At 36.8% G+C, this 18099-nt stretch overlaps 2 protein-coding genes across 3 annotated transcripts in view; both read right to left on the reverse strand.

The window, feature by feature from the left end:
- LOC113235631 overlaps window positions 1–5677 on the reverse strand; it is a 22443-nt gene extending 16766 nt beyond the window's left edge. For both annotated transcript variants that reach the window (XR_003310885.1, XM_026471420.1), the window contains exons 1-2: window positions 5467–5677; window positions 4570–4682 (exon numbers count right to left, since the gene is read on the reverse strand). Coding sequence is in view for 1 of the 2 variants with exons in the window: in XM_026471420.1 (XP_026327205.1) it covers window positions 4570–4682; window positions 5467–5553 (200 nt within the window). In the remaining variant the exon portion in view is untranslated. The remainder of the gene's footprint in view (window positions 1–4569; window positions 4683–5466) is intronic.
- Window positions 5678–7265: 1588 nt separating this feature from the next.
- On the reverse strand, window positions 7266–17818 carry LOC113233591 (sodium- and chloride-dependent glycine transporter 1-like). Its single transcript, XM_026468742.1, has 12 exons — window positions 17695–17818; window positions 17486–17617; window positions 17233–17387; window positions 17083–17150; window positions 16808–16940; window positions 16555–16689; window positions 15881–15984; window positions 14920–15157; window positions 13428–13556; window positions 8272–8472; window positions 7865–7993; window positions 7266–7388 (listed from the first exon to the last, which is right to left on the reverse strand). Exons 1-12 carry the CDS (start codon window positions 17816–17818, stop codon window positions 7266–7268), a joined length of 1671 nt encoding a protein of 556 aa, XP_026324527.1.
- Between the last annotated feature and the right edge of the window lie 281 nt (window positions 17819–18099).

An 18099-nucleotide genomic window follows, 5' to 3' on the forward strand; every position in this document is an offset into this window, starting at 1 on the left:
TATACCTTATTAAATAAAATAAAATAAAATAAATAAAATAAGTATTTTTATGATGCCGTTCGAAGGGGTGTATTACAAGTAACATAGTATCTGAATTTGAAGGAAAAACGTTCAGCCTATACATTTAAAAAAATACAAACTTCAACCTAACAATGTATCTACGGTATTTGAATATAATCTATCAAACGTTCAAATGTGATCCATCTTTTTGTATGCAAATTCTTTTCAGTTTTTTTATAAGTTCGCTGCCTGTAGATTTCCTTATGTTGTTACGATGGATATTCGAACTAATACGTTTCAATTACTTTTTTTATGATAATAAGTAATGGAACGTGCGCCTGATGGTAAGCGACTCGCCTGTCAATGACAGTTGCAGTGCCACTCAGAGTTTTAAATCGCAAAGATCTGAGGGGCACTGCCACTCCGCCCCTCACTCTGAGACATAAGTTGACAAGTTCACACTTACTCTTCAAAACCGGAACGCAGTAATGCTCACATTACTACTTGGCGGCACAAATAGGTAAGGTGGTAGTACTTCCCCGGGCGAACATTTTCAAAAGGAGCTCTACTGCTACTACTATCTACTCTTTGGAACATGATAAAACGTATAGAAAGGACCCCATCGCTCCAATGTATAGTTTCACTGATATTAAGAGTCGTATTCTAGAACTCTACTGTTCATAATATATATATATATAATGCTCAAGTCAGGATTGCACTGGAAATACAAGCACTGGAAATACGACCCTAATGGCAGGAACTTGAGTATGATTTCGAGTGCTTTAAACCATACTCCATGTATAATAAATCTTTCACGTATCCCCAAGAAAGTACGACACAATTTAACAAGAAAGTTAAACACATTATAATTCATTTTCCAAAATTAAATGTAAAATTTCATAGCGTTCCTTTAATTTAAGACACGATGTTACTTAAAATTTACTACATAAAAGTAGCTACAGGATGTTTTTTTCACATTAAAATTTGGTCAGTTCGATTCCTTGACGAGGCAAACAACTTAGTAAAAGTCTTTGGATTCAGTATTACTACTTTCAAAATACAACAACGTCTCCATGAAGCAAAATATACAACATTTAAAGTATTTCACTCTGTGTCCCATAGCCATGAGACGCCCAGTATGCTTTAAGTATACACCACAAACTAAAACAAGTGTACTGCGTAATTGATCAGGGCGTTTTAAGTGTTTTAAAATATTTCATAGACATTATGTTTAACAAAGGAAAATGCTCTTTTTATCAAATTGAAATTTTCTTTCAGGCGTCGTCATTATCGTGTAAAAATTTAAAGTTCAGTTGTCCTTACTGAATTGCTATTTAAAACTGGATGGTTGCTATTTATAGAATATAGTTCGTCATCTGTTAAAGTCAGCACGTCATCTCAGATTATAGACAAGGACGCAATACTTGCCTCTCATGATCGATGTAACAACTCTGATTCTCAATAACAAAACGTAATGAAAACTATCAATCAATAAATTATAGCAACATTTCTATGAAATTTCCAAGAATGATTAAAAGAGAAAACATGTTTTTTGTTAGCAAAGTGTATATATATATATATATATGTATGTATGTATATATATAGCATATCAAGTACGTTATGTAACAATTAATAATAATAATTAATAATAATTTTATCTTATTCTATCATCATAAACGTACATGATCCATATGTGAAATTTGTAGGTTCTTATATTTCGGGGTAAAAATAAAATTTCATACTATAAAATTTACAAAACGAGTGAAGAACGTGAAAATATCTAAACATGTTACTTGATAACCTAACTGTGTATACGCAAAAGAAGTTTTTTTTCTCGAATAACTAAATTTTGAGTACACAGACAGAATGAGCATGACAATTGAACCCAACTACATACACAACGTTTAATAAAATTGACTTTTGCACCCTTTCTTCGTAGAAGTATCGATATATTTCATACGTGGCATATATTATGTAGGTAATAGAATTTTATCGTGCTCGAACCAATTTCCAAGGAGAGGTCACGCACCTCGTACGATGCATAAAATTATTAAATATAAAGTTGTCACATCGGGTGTAAGCAAAAGTTTAGTTTGCTAGGTAATAAAATTTGTAAGGCGAATAATAAAATAAAACGATCATCTGATCATGGATTGACTATCGATCATTTCAAGCATAAAAAGTTTACACATTTTTTAGAGTTCTGTTTTGCGTGGAGCATAATATTATCTGCCCTCATTTGAACAACACTTTTATTAAGCAGATTACGCAGTAGCAAATATAGATGTTTTAGTACTTGAATGTTATTATAAGAGTATATCTATGAGATGCCAACTTGACCTATTTCATATCAAATATGATATTGATATAAGACACTGGGTGACGCAAAAACTTGTTATTAAGTGTTGCTCGATTGGCAAATAATTAGCATGAAATTGTAGATAGGTGTGGCAAAGAGTAATTATAAACATTAAACATTTATTTCGAGTGATAAGAGTGGTATTACGTACTTTGGTGTTAGCGTAATAGTACATAGTAATATAATTGATATACATAATAATATATACAATATAATAATATAATTGAATACACTGATACGAATGATGCAAAGTTATCTCTAGCAACACTTTGGTCCTAAACAAAAGCATCTGTTTGTGGAGTAAACTATAGACACAAACTTTCAAAGAGATTAACGATCTGTTCGGATAAAAGAAAGAGTGTTGTAAAAGCTTTGCTTTTAGGGAATATTGATGAATAAAATTGAAAATTAGAAGTTGGAATGGACTGCTCGACTATGTATCGTTTTCTGTCCTTATATAGTTTTTAGTTTAGTTTAGTTTTTAATAGCAGTTTCAACTAAGACAATAGTCAGAATTATTAGAAAAGTTTTTATTGGACTCGAAGTGAAAAAAAGTTTTTTTTAACGTACACACTCATACCCGCACTAGGGAATCCCTGTATCGCGAGTGCCGCGGATACCACATAGACAAACACAAATTACAACCAAACTCACGGGAGAAATAAATGTAGCTTAGGCCATACATAATATTTCTTCCAGCTCAGGAATCGAACCCGGGATCTCTGCGTGGCCAAGCAGCATGGCAACCGTTAGGCCGCAGAGGTTTCTAAGCAATTTCTCATTCATGAATATAATAGGGAGCTACTTAGGTGTAACGTGCAAAAACGTAAGTTACTTTAGGGGTTGTGCAAATTGTTTGGTTAAAATAAGCACCTGGCAGCAGAAGTCCTTCTAGAGGGAAGATCAAGTGTGGGGAGGATATCGTCAGCATCTGCAGTTGAGCGTCTGCGTCGCCCACGATCTGCCAACAGTTCTATGGTCGTCCAGAAGGAGCCCTCAGATGCACTCGACTCGGACCGTTGCATAGTACTAATGGTGAGGTACTAATGGTGAGAACTGTGCATGTTGCTTCCCCTGCGTTCCAAGGTGCAATGACTGTTGCCACCATTTTCGCTGCCCTGTAGAGCCACCCCCCCAATGTGCACACCCCACGTTCTCTACACGCGAACATTAATCTCTTACCCTGACACCTTTCAACTTTAATTCCCACCTCAATTCAAAAGATTATCGACAAAACGCGAAACTTATTATCTTTGAATGGTGAGTGGTTTGATTTTAATTATACACTAATTGTTGGTAAAGCCACAAGGTTGATGTGAGGTCCTGAACTTCAAGGTAGCGCGTGATTCACTTGAAATTCCATGTAAATACTCAAAGGGTGTTTAAAAGTAACTGTTTAACTTTTGGAGTGTATAGTGAACGGTGTATGTTTGGTATTCTGCGTATAAGAGCCACAGGTTGGCACTCCGCGCCAGTACCCCGCCCGTCTTGAGACTCCCGGCGCATCAACGGGTGACCCGGATGGCGCCAACGTCGCGGTCGCGACCGGGTCGCCGGATGCTTTCCTCGTCCTTCGCAGTTTTGCAAATAATTATGTGTCATTGAAAAAATGCGCGATAGTTCCATTACACTGTCTCGTAACTAGGACAGGGTTGGGACGCAAAATGTTAAAACGAAAATGATTTACATTTAATTTACATAGTGAATATTTTGAATATTTTGTTTAAGTTTAAGTGAATATTTTGGACAATTACGTAGTTTAATGTTTTTTGAGGTTCGGTTTCGGGAATAGGCCTTAATTCAGATCGTTTGTTTCAAGCATGTTTTTAAGAAATAATTTCTTACTAATTATGTCTGTGTCTGTCTATATCTATAATACTGTCTATGTCTGTCAGAACAAATACAATGTTGTTTGTCTTATAGTAAATGTTTTTATTTCAAGGTCGTGTCATATCAGAAGACAGATGGAATTATATAATAGGTGGTGGAAACGTGTGAATATTTTGTAATAAATCACGCGAATTGTTTGGAAAATGCAAAGCGAAAACGAATTGTTTATTTGACGATAGATTATTATGGTAGATATTTATTTAGTTAGTTGTATGCGATTGCCTAGTAATTAAGTTATTTTATGAAATACATCTTTTAGCAGTTAATATTTCTTTACGAGTGAGCTCAGCCTCAGTGTAAATAAATTAGATCTCGCTTACGCATATTGTATAACTTTGGCCTGCCACCATCGCGGCAAATTGGCAGGCAGTTGGAATCTTTTCATTTTCTTGTGCCCAATCTCTCCTTCACCGACTTCATCTTCGCCTTCCACCTGTTATGTCATATGATTTAAATAAATAACTCTGCTCCAATTGAAGCTAAGCTTTCCGTATAAAGTGTACTTCGCGTGGGGAGTAAAAGTAAAGTTATTGTAACAGTAACATTAAAGGAAATTACCAAGAACACAGATCAGTACCCGTAGTACAGTACTGTATACATATATATTATATATATATATATATATATATTCTTTAAACTGCTACTGTAAAGCAGTTGTTGTATTTTGCAGTTGGCCTACAACCTCTTTCGCCTGGCGCCCGGGACGGCAAGGGATTTTTAGGTGATAAATATACCTTAACACTACGACATTATAGTTGCAATTTGAATGATATTAGTCGTAGCTACGAAATAAAGCTGCGGTATGCTTAGGGATGCCTGCTTCGGCAGCTTTGGGAAGACTTCGGCAGCTTTCGGGATGCTTCGGATGCAGAGCGAGGGGAGGCACTTACGGCAAGACTGATCTGAAGAGAAATTAGGTGCAAGCACAATGTCGCGATGGAATGCTTCCGCATGCCTAAGGACGCTCAAGCATGCTTAAGAATGCTGCGTCGTACCTAGGGATACCGCGGCATCATTGCCATCAGTGTGTGCTTGTATGCAGGGATATCGAAGGATTCCCTGCCGAGCCACCCGTCAGTGTGCCTTAGTGTGCACGTGACAATATTATGTTCAGATTGTTAAGTGTACCTATTTGTTTCATATTGTTTATGCTTTACATGAACCATGTAAATGTTACACGTGTTACACTTAGCACAAGAACAGAATGATATACTTACTGCGATTTTAACTGATCGTTTGTCTTTATTGTCATCATTTTCATTGCCGTTATTTGTAGCATTAGCATCACCAGAAGTATCACCCATTGTTACTTTAATTTAATTTTTCACTTGCAATTTAGAAAAATTCCAAAAAATATCGTTTGCTCTTGTAAATTTTGTGTCCCCCAAATTTACATGACCCCAAACCGAAACTGGTGATATTTTAAGTAGCCATGACAGTATAGATTTTATTTATCAATTGCATAAGATTTCATGAGACTATGGATGTCAGTGTCAGCTGCAATTAAAAAAGCTTAGAGGATGGAAAAAAATAAGGGAAAAAAGTCACTGGAAGATATCATAAAAAAAACCGACCTCAAAAGTACTGGAATTACGTCTATTTGCTAAGTTTTATTGAAATATCCCCTAGTTCGCCACTGTACAGGACTTGACACTGGAGATAATAAAAGTAGGTTCTCCATACTCAAAGTATATCGAGAGAAAAACGCCTTGAATTGGAGAAATAGCAAAATCAACCATTAAAATAATAATTGCTCCTAAATTAAAGTTTAGGCGCTATTTATAAAAATGAATCTTCATGCGTGAACAGCCACTCTTAGAGGTGGATGATTTTCTTTAAAATGAAATGGGACCACTAGGGAAGTACCCCCCTTTCCGACAAAAAAAGAATCATGAAAATCGGTTCACAAATATCGGAGTTATCGCGTAACATACATACACAAAAAAACATACAGTCGAATTGAGAACCTCCTCCTTTTTTGAAGTCGGTTAAAAATCACGTTTAGTATGCTTGACCCGTCGAGATTCATGTATAGTGCCCGTTTTAAGCGAGATTTACTGTTAATTAATACAATATAATATGCATAATCTATTTCAAAACAACTACACAGCACTGCATCATCAAAATTTAAAATCTAGTACTAAGCCTTGTATTTCCTCAACCTGCAGAGACCTCTAAAATTACTAGACAAAACTGGATACTGGCGAAGTCCATTAATCTCAGTACAGAGTACTAAAAAAACCGACCTCAAAAGTACGTGAAATTACATCTATTTGCCAAGTTTTATTGAACTCGGTTACCGGAAAGTGCGCAAACCCGGATTCGTCCCCTAGTTCGCCACTATATGGGACTTGACACAGGAGATCAAAAAAATCGGTTGTATTATAGTACATTGAGAGAGAAAAACGCCTGGAATTGGAGAATAGCAAAATCAACCATTAAAATAATTGCTCCTTATAATAAAATTTAGGCGCTATTTATAAAAATGAATCTTCATGCGTGAACATCCACCCTTAGAGGTGGATAATTTTCTTCAAAATGAAATCGAACCACTATGGAGGTAGCCTCTTTCGAACAAAAAAAGAATCATGGAAATCAGTTCACAAATACCGGGGTTATCGCGTAACACACATTCAAAAAATAAACAGTCGAATTGAGAACCTCCTCCTTTTTTTGAAGTCGGTTAAAAAGGGCACCCCTAATAAAGTAAAAGAAGAAAAAGAATACAAATTTGTGTTGAACAAGGTTACGACGAATAGTATGGGCTGCTGGCCGAATATCCGATTTTCGAAATTAGCACGAAAAATGTCACTTATTAACTTGGCTTATTAACTTCAGTGTGATAAATAATTATGTACTATGAACTAAACAAAATACCTACGTTAAATTTCAAGTTTATAATAGAAATTTATGGCTTAATGAAGAAAGTAATTAATTATATTAGGGCGCAATGTAATGAAACAAGAATAAATAAATAGATTTTAATAATATTTAATCGATTATATTGTAAATAATATTATATATTCTTCATTTCTTGAGTGCCGTTGTCTTGTATATTCGTGGCGGCAATCCATCGTTGGCGAATTTCAGGGTCAGTTGGACCCCAATCTTTGTGGGGCTGGCAGTTGCTTCGTATTCGCTGAAAAATATTAAATCTTGCGATTTTGGTTCTTGTGTTAGAATCTCTTACAGCAACTCTATTAACGTTCTAAAGGTTATAATCATAATGCGTTTTTTTTAATAAAACAAATATGTGCGTTTTTTATTTCCATGTCACCTGATGGAAAGTGATGATGAGGTCGACGATGGAGCACGCACACATAAAATGCTTATTCACTCTCGCCTTGAAAAGGCCTAATTTATAAGTGTTCAGGGGTTCCCGTTTCCGTTTTACTTGTGCTGGTACAGCTGAAACAACTGTCTCGGTGTGTTTCGTTCATACTTCTCTTTGTTAGTCTAATCTCATTTTACCCAAGTACATTAAATAGGAATCTCATTTCGACTGTGGTGAACCAGTAATGGTAAGCCGTGCATAAATCAAATACGTACATTTTTTGTTTTGATATAAATAAGTAATACATATTCGCTACACATAGATACAAGAAATTGTTTTACCTTTAGTAATGGTCCTTTCGTCTGATAGATAAGTCTAATAATATGAATTGGTATGCAAATGACAGACGCAAGCGCAACGCACCAACCAGCAAAACCAGAAGCTTCGCGCAATGTGTAAATTGTGATTACCTAAAACAAAAAATAAACCCTAAAAAGGCCGACATCAGATTACAAGCTGAATGAATGGGGATCCTACATAGACGCACCACTGTAACAAATCATTCTGATATACATACTCTACTGCACGCCGCTTGTAGGCAACCAAAATATGACAGAGCGGCAACATTACGGCGAACAGTTACACGGAACATGCATGAAAAAGTAAAAAGAAATTGAGTTTACCCTTTCATTTGGCAAAAAATACTGTTTCAGAAAATGCTATCCACGATTCATTAATTTACACTTACGATGAGAATAACTGGCAAGATATATCTCCATAAAATGAGCCAAAACGGCTTAAGCGGATGACCAGTCATAAACTCTATATCTGCGCTCAGTTTCTTCGCTCCATACGTATAAACGGCACCCACTAACTCCAAAAGGCATACCAAAGGAACACACGCTATTGCCACGTGTGCGTCTAGAAGCCCTAAGACATGGAGACCGCCCTGAAAATAAAGATATAATTAAAAATACTTAGATTATATACACACGAGAATACGATGTAATCTTGAAACGTAGGAAATTGTTAACTTAATTTTTTTTTTGTAGAACGGCAATGATCATATTCATATTGTACATCATTCGACATTTTTCTTTTTCAGATATTACTATAATACGAAAATCTCTGCCATTATGGCAACTAATATTTTGGGAAATGACAATGCTACAATCAAAATATACAATGACATTTTATGTAAAATAAATAAATGTTTAGGTTTCTGGTATCCAATAAAAGTAGTTTTAACTACTGGGATCTTCCAGAAGTTATAAATTGATTTACTTGAACATACAAAACTCACCAAAATAAATGGGAAGTAAGAGTTATATCTAAGCTATGGGCAATCAGAAGTCTAATGCTCTGGCCACACAGAGGCGACCGCGGAAGCGTTCCGGGCGCGGGAATTTTTGTAATGTACGAGTTCGTATGAACCCTGCCATACCCAAACGCACGTCGTTATGTAGTAGGTAAATGTTTTATGATATGAAGGGCTGAATCATGCTGATGACAATTTTTACATTTATTACAACACTGTTTCAGAAATTCCAACTATACAAAACAATCATAAGTCATACCCTTGGTATAATAAAACCACGGGTTATTGTACGTCAAAAGTGCTTTTATCACAAGAAAGTCATTAAAATGACACGAAGTACATAAAAATATTTAAGCATAAAAAAGTGATCGGCTAATTTCGTTCCTAGAATCTATAAACCTCTCTCCTTAAATTTTTTTTGTAGAAGTGGTTTTACGTCTCTAAAGGATTGCTGATTCTTGAGTTGGCGATGACGTAAACAGTGAACGCTCAATAATCAATCACACAGGTAAATTTCTTGTATTAGATGTACATCGACTATGCAGAGCTCCGAATACTCGGAATTTGAAGAAAGCTTTTAATAAGACCGCCAAGAAGTGCAAAAGCGTGTTACGTAGAGCCAAGTTCGACCATAGGGATCAAGCTTGCCTCTTATCCAGCAGGCAGCAAATCCTTTTGTTCACTGGCCGAAGCGGTCGAATCTAACTTTTGTTGCCCATTTTTGCCACCTCTGCTGAGGCCGGATGGCTCGCTAGTTCATACTGCCGAAGAGAAGGCGAATTTTTTTGCCTCACTCTTTGCAGAGAGATCGCGTCTGGATGCCGCAGGGAACCTACCACCTACCTTATCTCGGACTGGCTGCACGATGGCGCCATTTCGCATACGCCAAAAAGAGGTACATATAACTCTGCGGAATCTAGAAGTGAATAAAGCTAGCGGGCCAGATGAAATTCTAGCAATAAACCTGCGTAATTGTGCGCCTGAGCTATCTCCTGTTCTCACACGCCTGTACCGCCTCTCACTTGACTGGTGTAGGTCCCAGGTCGTGGAAGCTGACAAGCGTGCAACCTGTGCCGAAAAAGGGAAGCAGATCTGACCCTGTCAGTTACAGACCTATCTCAGTCACTTCCACACTCTACAAGACTATGGAACGTGTACTCAACAACCGTCTCCTGTCATACCTTGAAGATAACGACTTCCTCAGTGATTGCCTGGAGATCTTCTTGTGTATGCCTGTCACATATGGAGCGAGGCTACAGAAAAGCAAGGCGAAGCACTTGCAGTGTCTTTGGTTATTTCTAAAGCCTTTGACAGGCTTTGAAAGGCTTGCCCTTTTAAGTAAGCTTCCCTCTTATGGGCTCCCCACCGACCTTCGCAATTGGATCTCGGATTTCTCGAGCGAAAGTTCGATTCAAGTGGTCTTAGAAGTTTACTCTTCCCCACATACGGCAATATATATAGTTCCTCAGGTTCCGTACTGTCTGCAAGTCTCTTTCTGCTGCATATCATATTAATTCCGGGTACCTTTGCGTATGCTGATGACAGCACAGTTGTAGATAGGTACTTGACCAATACAAGGGTCAGTGGAAAGGAAAACCAGTATTGTCGAGAGTCCATGGTTAGCCGTTTAGATTTAACGCTCAAGGCAGTCTCCGATTGCCATGCCAATCTTGTCAAATTTGACGCTGCCAAAACGCAGGCGTATCTATTCCTTACAAAACGGAATTCCTTTGAGCTGACTCCGACTATTCGTGATATATCCATACCGATAGCCGACTGTCTCCAGCTACTTGGAATGTACCTGTCGTCAAATTTGAACTTCGGCAGATACATTGAATCCAAGGCCAAAAATTCAGCAAGGAAGCTAGGCATCCTTTCCAGGTTGAGGCGTTACTTTACACCGGGATAGTTGCTTCAGCTGTACCAAGCACCGGTCGTGCATGAAGTACTGCTGCCACCTTTGGAATGGCTCTGCTACATACTAACTGGCTACTTTGGATTCAATTGACAACCGTGCCAAAAGATTAATAGGTGACTCGGAATTAGTGGAGGCGAAGCTGCAGAGCCTTAACACCGCCATAAAGTTGCCTGCTTATTGGTATTGTACAGGATATATCACGGAGAGTGTGCGATGGAATTACACGATTTAATTCCGTCATCCCCTTTCGATCACCGGGGATCTAGGCGTAGGCTTGGGTTTCACCACTATGTTGTGGATATTCCAAAGATTCGCACGAAGCGTTATGCTTCCACGTTTATATGGCGAACGGCTATGGAGTGGAATTCCCTGCCTGCAGACTTGTTCCCTGAACGATATAACTTGGGCCTTTTCAAGGCGAGAGTGAATAGGCATTTTTTAGGTGTGTATGCTCCATCGTCGAAATCATCGTCACTTTCCATTAGGTGAGATGGAGGATGGAAGATGGGATGGATGAAAAAATACGAATGTATATATATTTAATAAATGATGATACCTAACACATACATAATCCATATAAAAATAAATGAATATATTAATTAATCTTTAAGCTTTAACGTCAGGAGTTCGAACTAGTCCAAGACCTCAAAAGGGCACTTTTTTGCTTAATCTGCGTTGGGTTTCACGAACAACTTTTATGGTGAACGAGTATGAAATATATTTGTGAATATACGGTATGATGAGAGACAAATTAGTGCCGAAACGCAGCAGAGTAGAGTTTTTAGTAGAGCTCCTTACTTATGTCTGCAATAAGCAACACGCAGTAATGTGAGTATTATTACATTCCAGCTTAGAAGGGTAAGGGTGCTGGTAAAATTACAGGCACATGGGACTTGTCAACTTATGTCTCAGGGTGACAGGTGCAGAGGCAGTGCCCCTCAGGTCTTTGCGACATAAAGCTGTGAGTGGCACTGAAACTGTTATGGACATGTAGCTTTCCACCAGGCGCACGACTTGTTTGTCCTGACACGTGATATTATAAAAATTGAAGAAAAATAACGCAGTCGTTCACCCACAGTCTGATGGAATTTAAAGCGCTCGGAAGGTAATTAGGGGAAAAACGAGGTTTTATAGAGGAAACTTGGAAAGTGTTTTTACGGAGACAATAAGGTTTTACGGAGACATTAAGTCACTTCAGTTCAAGAGTAAAGAAAAAAACTTTCATAAACTTCTTACAGATGGCGCTACGGAAAAAGTAGTTAAAACCGAAAACGACGAAGATCTGCAAACAAGCACATAGAGAAACCTTACTGCTGGTTCGTTCCGTGGCTTAGTTGGGAGTCAGCCACAGTATGGCGAAGTCGCTGGTTCGTATCCAGCCAGATCAAAGGAATTTCTTTTAGTGTTCGTTGTGAATTTACTATTCACAAAAAATCTTGATATCATGGTAGTAAAACATCGTGATATTTAATAAACTTAATATGACGATAACTTCAGTTCATCTCTAAACTAGGAAATGTGGTAATATGTTTTCAAGCTGAATTTAATCTAATGCACTGATTTTGCAGTCACTCTAATTTATTATGAAGCTCCTCCGTAAGAGAAAAATACGTAGAGCATAATATATACTGCCGGATTTTAAAGGAATTTATACGAGATTTATGCGTCATGTGAATGTGTTATAAGCAGTTAACATTGGAATTTTCTCAAAACAAATGCTTACGATAACAAAATCAAATACCAAATCAACCTACTTTGACTTACAGTAGGTACCTAGTAATATCTAAGGGTGAAACGTTGGCTATGTGAATGTCAAACTTATCACTAGCAATTCCATTGAAACTATGTTGCTGGATAAGAGGCCTTACTCTAAGTTTCTTCGCATAAATTGAATGATTCACAACAATGTACCGAGTAGATAAGTAAATGTTTTCCGTTTATATTTCCCTTTGTCCTACATACGCTGCTTGTTGAAAATATTTCTTGTAAATAGTGACAACACGTTAAACCTATAAAATTTCTGGACGGAGTAATCAAGTACCTACTAATGAGCTCGAATGTTATCCGTCTGCATCGGGATTGCTAGCTGGCTGTTTCTTGTTTCACTGGACATTATTATTGTAGAAAGTTGTGTTATATATAATATTCGCAACGTTTTGCTACTATAGTTGGATAAGTGCTATCTAAGTTTTATAAAAGTTATGAGTTTTAAGGTCACGAAATATTGTGAGATATGTGTAGTTACCTACACACGCAACATTCTCCATCTTGTTCTTACAAAGGCTGGCAAAATCTCGTCGATTTTTAATATGTAGTTAAACTCGGACTTTACGAAACTCAGAAAAAATAACATGCAAACTTTAAGCTTACGTACTGTTCAGTTTTAAGTATATGTTGTCTAGATTAACAAAAAATAAACAAATGTCAATTGTTTGTCAATCTAAATTATAACTTTATAACAAATGTCAGAGTAATCGTATAACCCACATACGCAAAAGAAAGTTGAGTTGAGAAGCCGCCCATTTACCGTGCCTTCATATACATTAATTTTATTAATTATATTATTGAATAATACAACCGCCTGGATCCTTAAATCCTGACACCGTTTATTAATAATGTAGACCAAAAAAAAAAAAAATACTGTATATATTAAATTTCTAATACATACCTCAGTATTACAGATTATTGATAGTAGAAATAATACTACACAGGTTAGGAGGGTTATCCACCTTTTACGAACACGCAGCTTTGGGAATTCGTCTAATATCCCTGCTATCACTGCTTCGATGGTCACGAACTGAAACGTCAAGTTCGGCTGTATCATAAAAACGGTATTTTAATTTAATCGCGTTAATCACCATAAATTACCATAATCCGATTATTTATGTAATTAGTTCTGAATAAAATTATACAGTGTATAAGTAGCCTATGAAGTTAATGCGTTATAAGTAAAATTGTCTATTAAAATATACGCATTTTGGACTAAGATAGTACAGATTCATCACTATATAACTGTACAGCTTTCAAGATGTTACAGGGTTATTTGTAAAATACTAACCTCCCAGGATTGTATTACTACAATCAAAAACGATAACTTTTGTTCCATGACTTTTAATAATTCATCAGATTTCACTTTCGCATAAAAAATACAAATAAAATTTAAATAGATAGCTTCTAAATGGTGATAACTCTGCCGTAACAAAGAAATTTTAGTCGCAGTAGACAATACGTCCAGGGAAGTACTGCCACCTTACCTATTACTGCCGCTAATGAGCTGTGAGCATTACTACATTCCGGTTTAGAAGGGTGTTGGTGAAATTAGAGTCACATGGGACTTATTATGTCTCAAGGTGACGGTCACAGTGGCAGTGCCCATAAGGTCTTTGCGATTTAAAGAACTGTTATGGACAGGCGTGTCGCTTACCACCAGGTGCACGACTTGTTCGTCCCTTCACTTGGTATTATATATTTAAAAAAATGTCTTAGCGTAAATATCAGCCCGATGCAAAACGCAGGAGCGTTAGATGACGGTGTGGCGGGTGTGGTGGGTGACGGCGAGAACGCTTGTGTATTTGAACTTACTACCAAATACAGGTCTAAAAAGTGTCAGGTAGCAAAACAAAAATTTAAAAGTTTATTTTTGAAATTTGTTTTCTAAAAAAAAAGTTTTCTAAAAAGTCATGCAACAAGCGTTCTTGTTTACGATGTTAGTAATATGTACGAAAGCGTTTAATGTTAAAATTCTGGATATTCTAGTTTTATTTAAAAAAAGTTATTGATGTCGATTTACTCATTAGGTAAACGTACTTTCGATATCAGTTTAAAGTTTTTTGATATCTCTTATATTTATGGAACAATCGCCTGGGCACACTTAACGCTTACACTTGTATATGAGAGAACGCACTCGCAGTCAAGCTAGTAAACTCCTGAATCCTGTAAGGGGATGATATGTTTCACTAGTCTCAGGCACTGAGAGATTTATATTCGAAAAAATAGTTTCATTTCCTATGTGTAACAATCGCGAAAACCTAAGAACTCGATATTTACAGAGTAATTATGTTTTGTAAAAAGTCGTGGAACAAAACTTGTTGTTTATGTTGTTAGTAAAGTATCCTGGGAGGTTGTTAGTATTTTACAAATAAACTTGTGCACATACTCACCATAGTATCGATACCGAGGAAAAACAACATAACAAAGAAAGTGATTGCCCAAAAATTGGGTGCAGGCATCATTGCAACCGCAGCTGGGTAAGTAACAAAAGCCAATCCTGGTCCAGCCGTGGCCACCTGGCCGACTGGCACTCCAGCTCGCTCGGCAGCAAATCCGAGGACTGAAAACACCACAAACCCTGCCCAGATACTGGTACCACTGTTTACAAGCGGTATTATTATTGAGGACCTGTAAACAAAAGTGTGGCTTTAGGGAGTCACTATCTTCATCGACATAGAATCGTATTAAGCCGGTCAGAAAAATCTTTATGTCCATATAACAAGAGCGGAAAAGTCGTTGTGCCTTCCGCAGCGCAAGCGAAACGCGAAACGTCTTTTTCGCTTTTATTACATTTTTCTGACCGGCTCTTTCGGACACAAACATTTTTCTGACTGGCCCTATGTGATACCGTGTCGATAAGTGTGGTGACTCCCTTAATGAGATCTTTTATAACAAGACAGTTACACGAGAAATCAAAATATATATTCGAGGACATAAACTCTTTTCCTTTTTAAATTGGTTTTCTAACTGCGACACGAGTGATATGGAAAAACTTGTTACAAGAAAAACAAAATTTTGCAACTATAAGGTGATGGAAGTAATTATAGTATTGTAAAGTATCATAGAATGAAAGTTACTGTTCTAGTACTTGTACAAATTCATCTTACTCATAAATACGAACAAATCGTTTCATATAGACTATATGAAACGATTACAGAGTATACATACCTACATGAACATTTAATATGGATTGGGAGATATTTTTCGCGAAGATATTTTTTATTCGCGGTATGATTTTTGAGCCCGCCCTAAAATATAGTGAAATAAATAGAGTATACTTATACATTATTCCATTTCTTCACTTAATTATAGCATTTACTTTTGAACGCAATCCATTACATCGTTACTTACTTCAAATTGTTATAATGAAACCTATTGAAGCTGGCCATGCTGACCAAACCTCCCCAGCCAGGACCTAAAGAGTAGAAGATTTGGGTTGCAGCATCAGCCCACACCTGTAGTGTTAATATAGAGATGATACTTAATTTGTAGTTATTAAAGTCAATCAAAATCAAACATGCACAAGTACGATTTACATCAGTAAATATTTCTATTCTATATAACTAAATATTTGAGGCAAAATATATTATTTTGGCTGAAAACATTGCTTTGTTCAAACATTAGTATCTACGTATAGAATTACTGTGACCTAGTAGACGAAATGGATCTCGAGATCATAGTCATAAAGTCTAGCACGCACTGCGGGTTCGGTTCGAGGCCAATGATTCATCGATCCTAAGTGGCTTTAATAAAATAAAATAAGTGCTTGTATCCCTCGCTTCGATACATAAATTGTATTTTAGTGTGAATTTACGAAATTGTTGAACTAATTTAGTCACTCTTGATGCCGTGCCAAATCCGCTTCAATGAATTTGGATGAAAATTTCGTCGAGATCACGAAGTTTGTCTCGGAACATATTTTCTACAATATATTATGAACTACACTTTTGTTTTTGAACAAGCAATGTAATAAATTTCAACGAATTTTGATTTAATATGTCTATTTGTTGTTAGCACCTACATACCTTTGGTTTAGCTAGTGAACCCCAATCCGGTAGAATATAGAAAAGAATTCCCTGCCATGCACCCTGTAGGGTAAGTCCACGAACGAGTAGAACACAAAGTACAAAGTATGGAAATAAAACAGTGAAGTAGACGATCTGAAAAACATAAAATTCAGTTCAATTATCATTAAAGAATTTCTTACAAAAATATTTTGAGAGATATATCGGCAGTACGCCAAGAAAAAATTCTCTGAATTTTTACGAGTAAAGATACCTTTCCGACGCTCTTGACACCATTGCATATACAGAGATAAACAAGAATCCAGCAGATCACGTTACAAAAGAAAACTGGCCACACGATGCCTCCAATGTGGCTTATTCCCTCAGACATGTTTAAAAGTCGAATACTAGAAAAAAACCGGTATTAACTGTGGAAACGGTGGTCATTCATTCATTTTCTAGCTCATATAAATCATATCTGTAAGTAAACATGTTACCCTTTGCTAATTTATCTTGTTAAAGAAGGAATGTTTTTAATGAAACGCTTACTGAAAGAATTCATCTTCGGGTGTTGTGATCGAACCATTTGAATTGAAAATGCTGGAATTCCCTGTAATCTGAATATGAAACATTAAATCGGTTGATGTTTAAGAATTGTACAAATTTTGATGTAAATATACGCACCCAAAATTATCTTACCTCGGTGCACTTCTCGGTATTCCATGAATTCCCGCATGTTTGCCAAGGCAGAGGCGAGCTAAAAGAGTGGTAAATGTACAGAATAGGATAGGCCATTATAGATGCAAAATATGTCACCGCTATTACATTTAGTATTATGGTAGCATAACCCGCACCTGAAAAATATAGGAGAAATAAGTGTAATCTGAAATAATTGATAAAAGTTATACTATAGATTGCGTCATATAGGATTATCAAGTTTTTTACTACGTACCCTTAAACAGGGGGTTGATGTTGAACACTGAAATGCAACCTACACTAGCAAACTGTCCTAGTGTGGTCTCCAAGTACACCAGAGGAATCCCGCAAATTACCAGTGTCAAAAAATATGGTATGAGAAATGCTCCTGTAAATTTCCATCACTTGTTATGATATTCTTTTAATATAGGTGTAATAATTGAAATTGGATGAAATGGAACTTACCTCCACCATTCCTGTAGCACAAATATGGGAATCTCCAAAGATTTCCAATACCAACAGCGTACCCCAAACATGATAACAAATATTCAACCTGGTTTCCCCATTTCTCGTGTGGGGCTCCCGCCATTGTAGACAGACAAATCTACTGTGGTGACCCTTCGCGTTGCCACTGACTATCATTAATTGAAATTGAGGATATGGGTTGTCTTCCCTATTGTTATAACACACACCACGATGTGTGATGAAATTTACATTCCAAGAAATGTTCAATTTTTGTACTATGATATGTATGATTTAATGGCGGGCATTACTGCACATTGACGCTCTGTAGGGGTCTGACCATTTAGGAATGGAACTCTGTACATAGCAACAGACGCTCCTACAAGGAGTCAATTGGATAATAGCTCT

Source organism: Hyposmocoma kahamanoa, unplaced genomic scaffold (assembly GCF_003589595.1).
Source record: "Hyposmocoma kahamanoa isolate Upper Pololo Valley unplaced genomic scaffold, ASM358959v1 102, whole genome shotgun sequence".
Lineage (NCBI taxonomy): Eukaryota > Metazoa > Arthropoda > Insecta > Lepidoptera > Cosmopterigidae > Hyposmocoma > Hyposmocoma kahamanoa.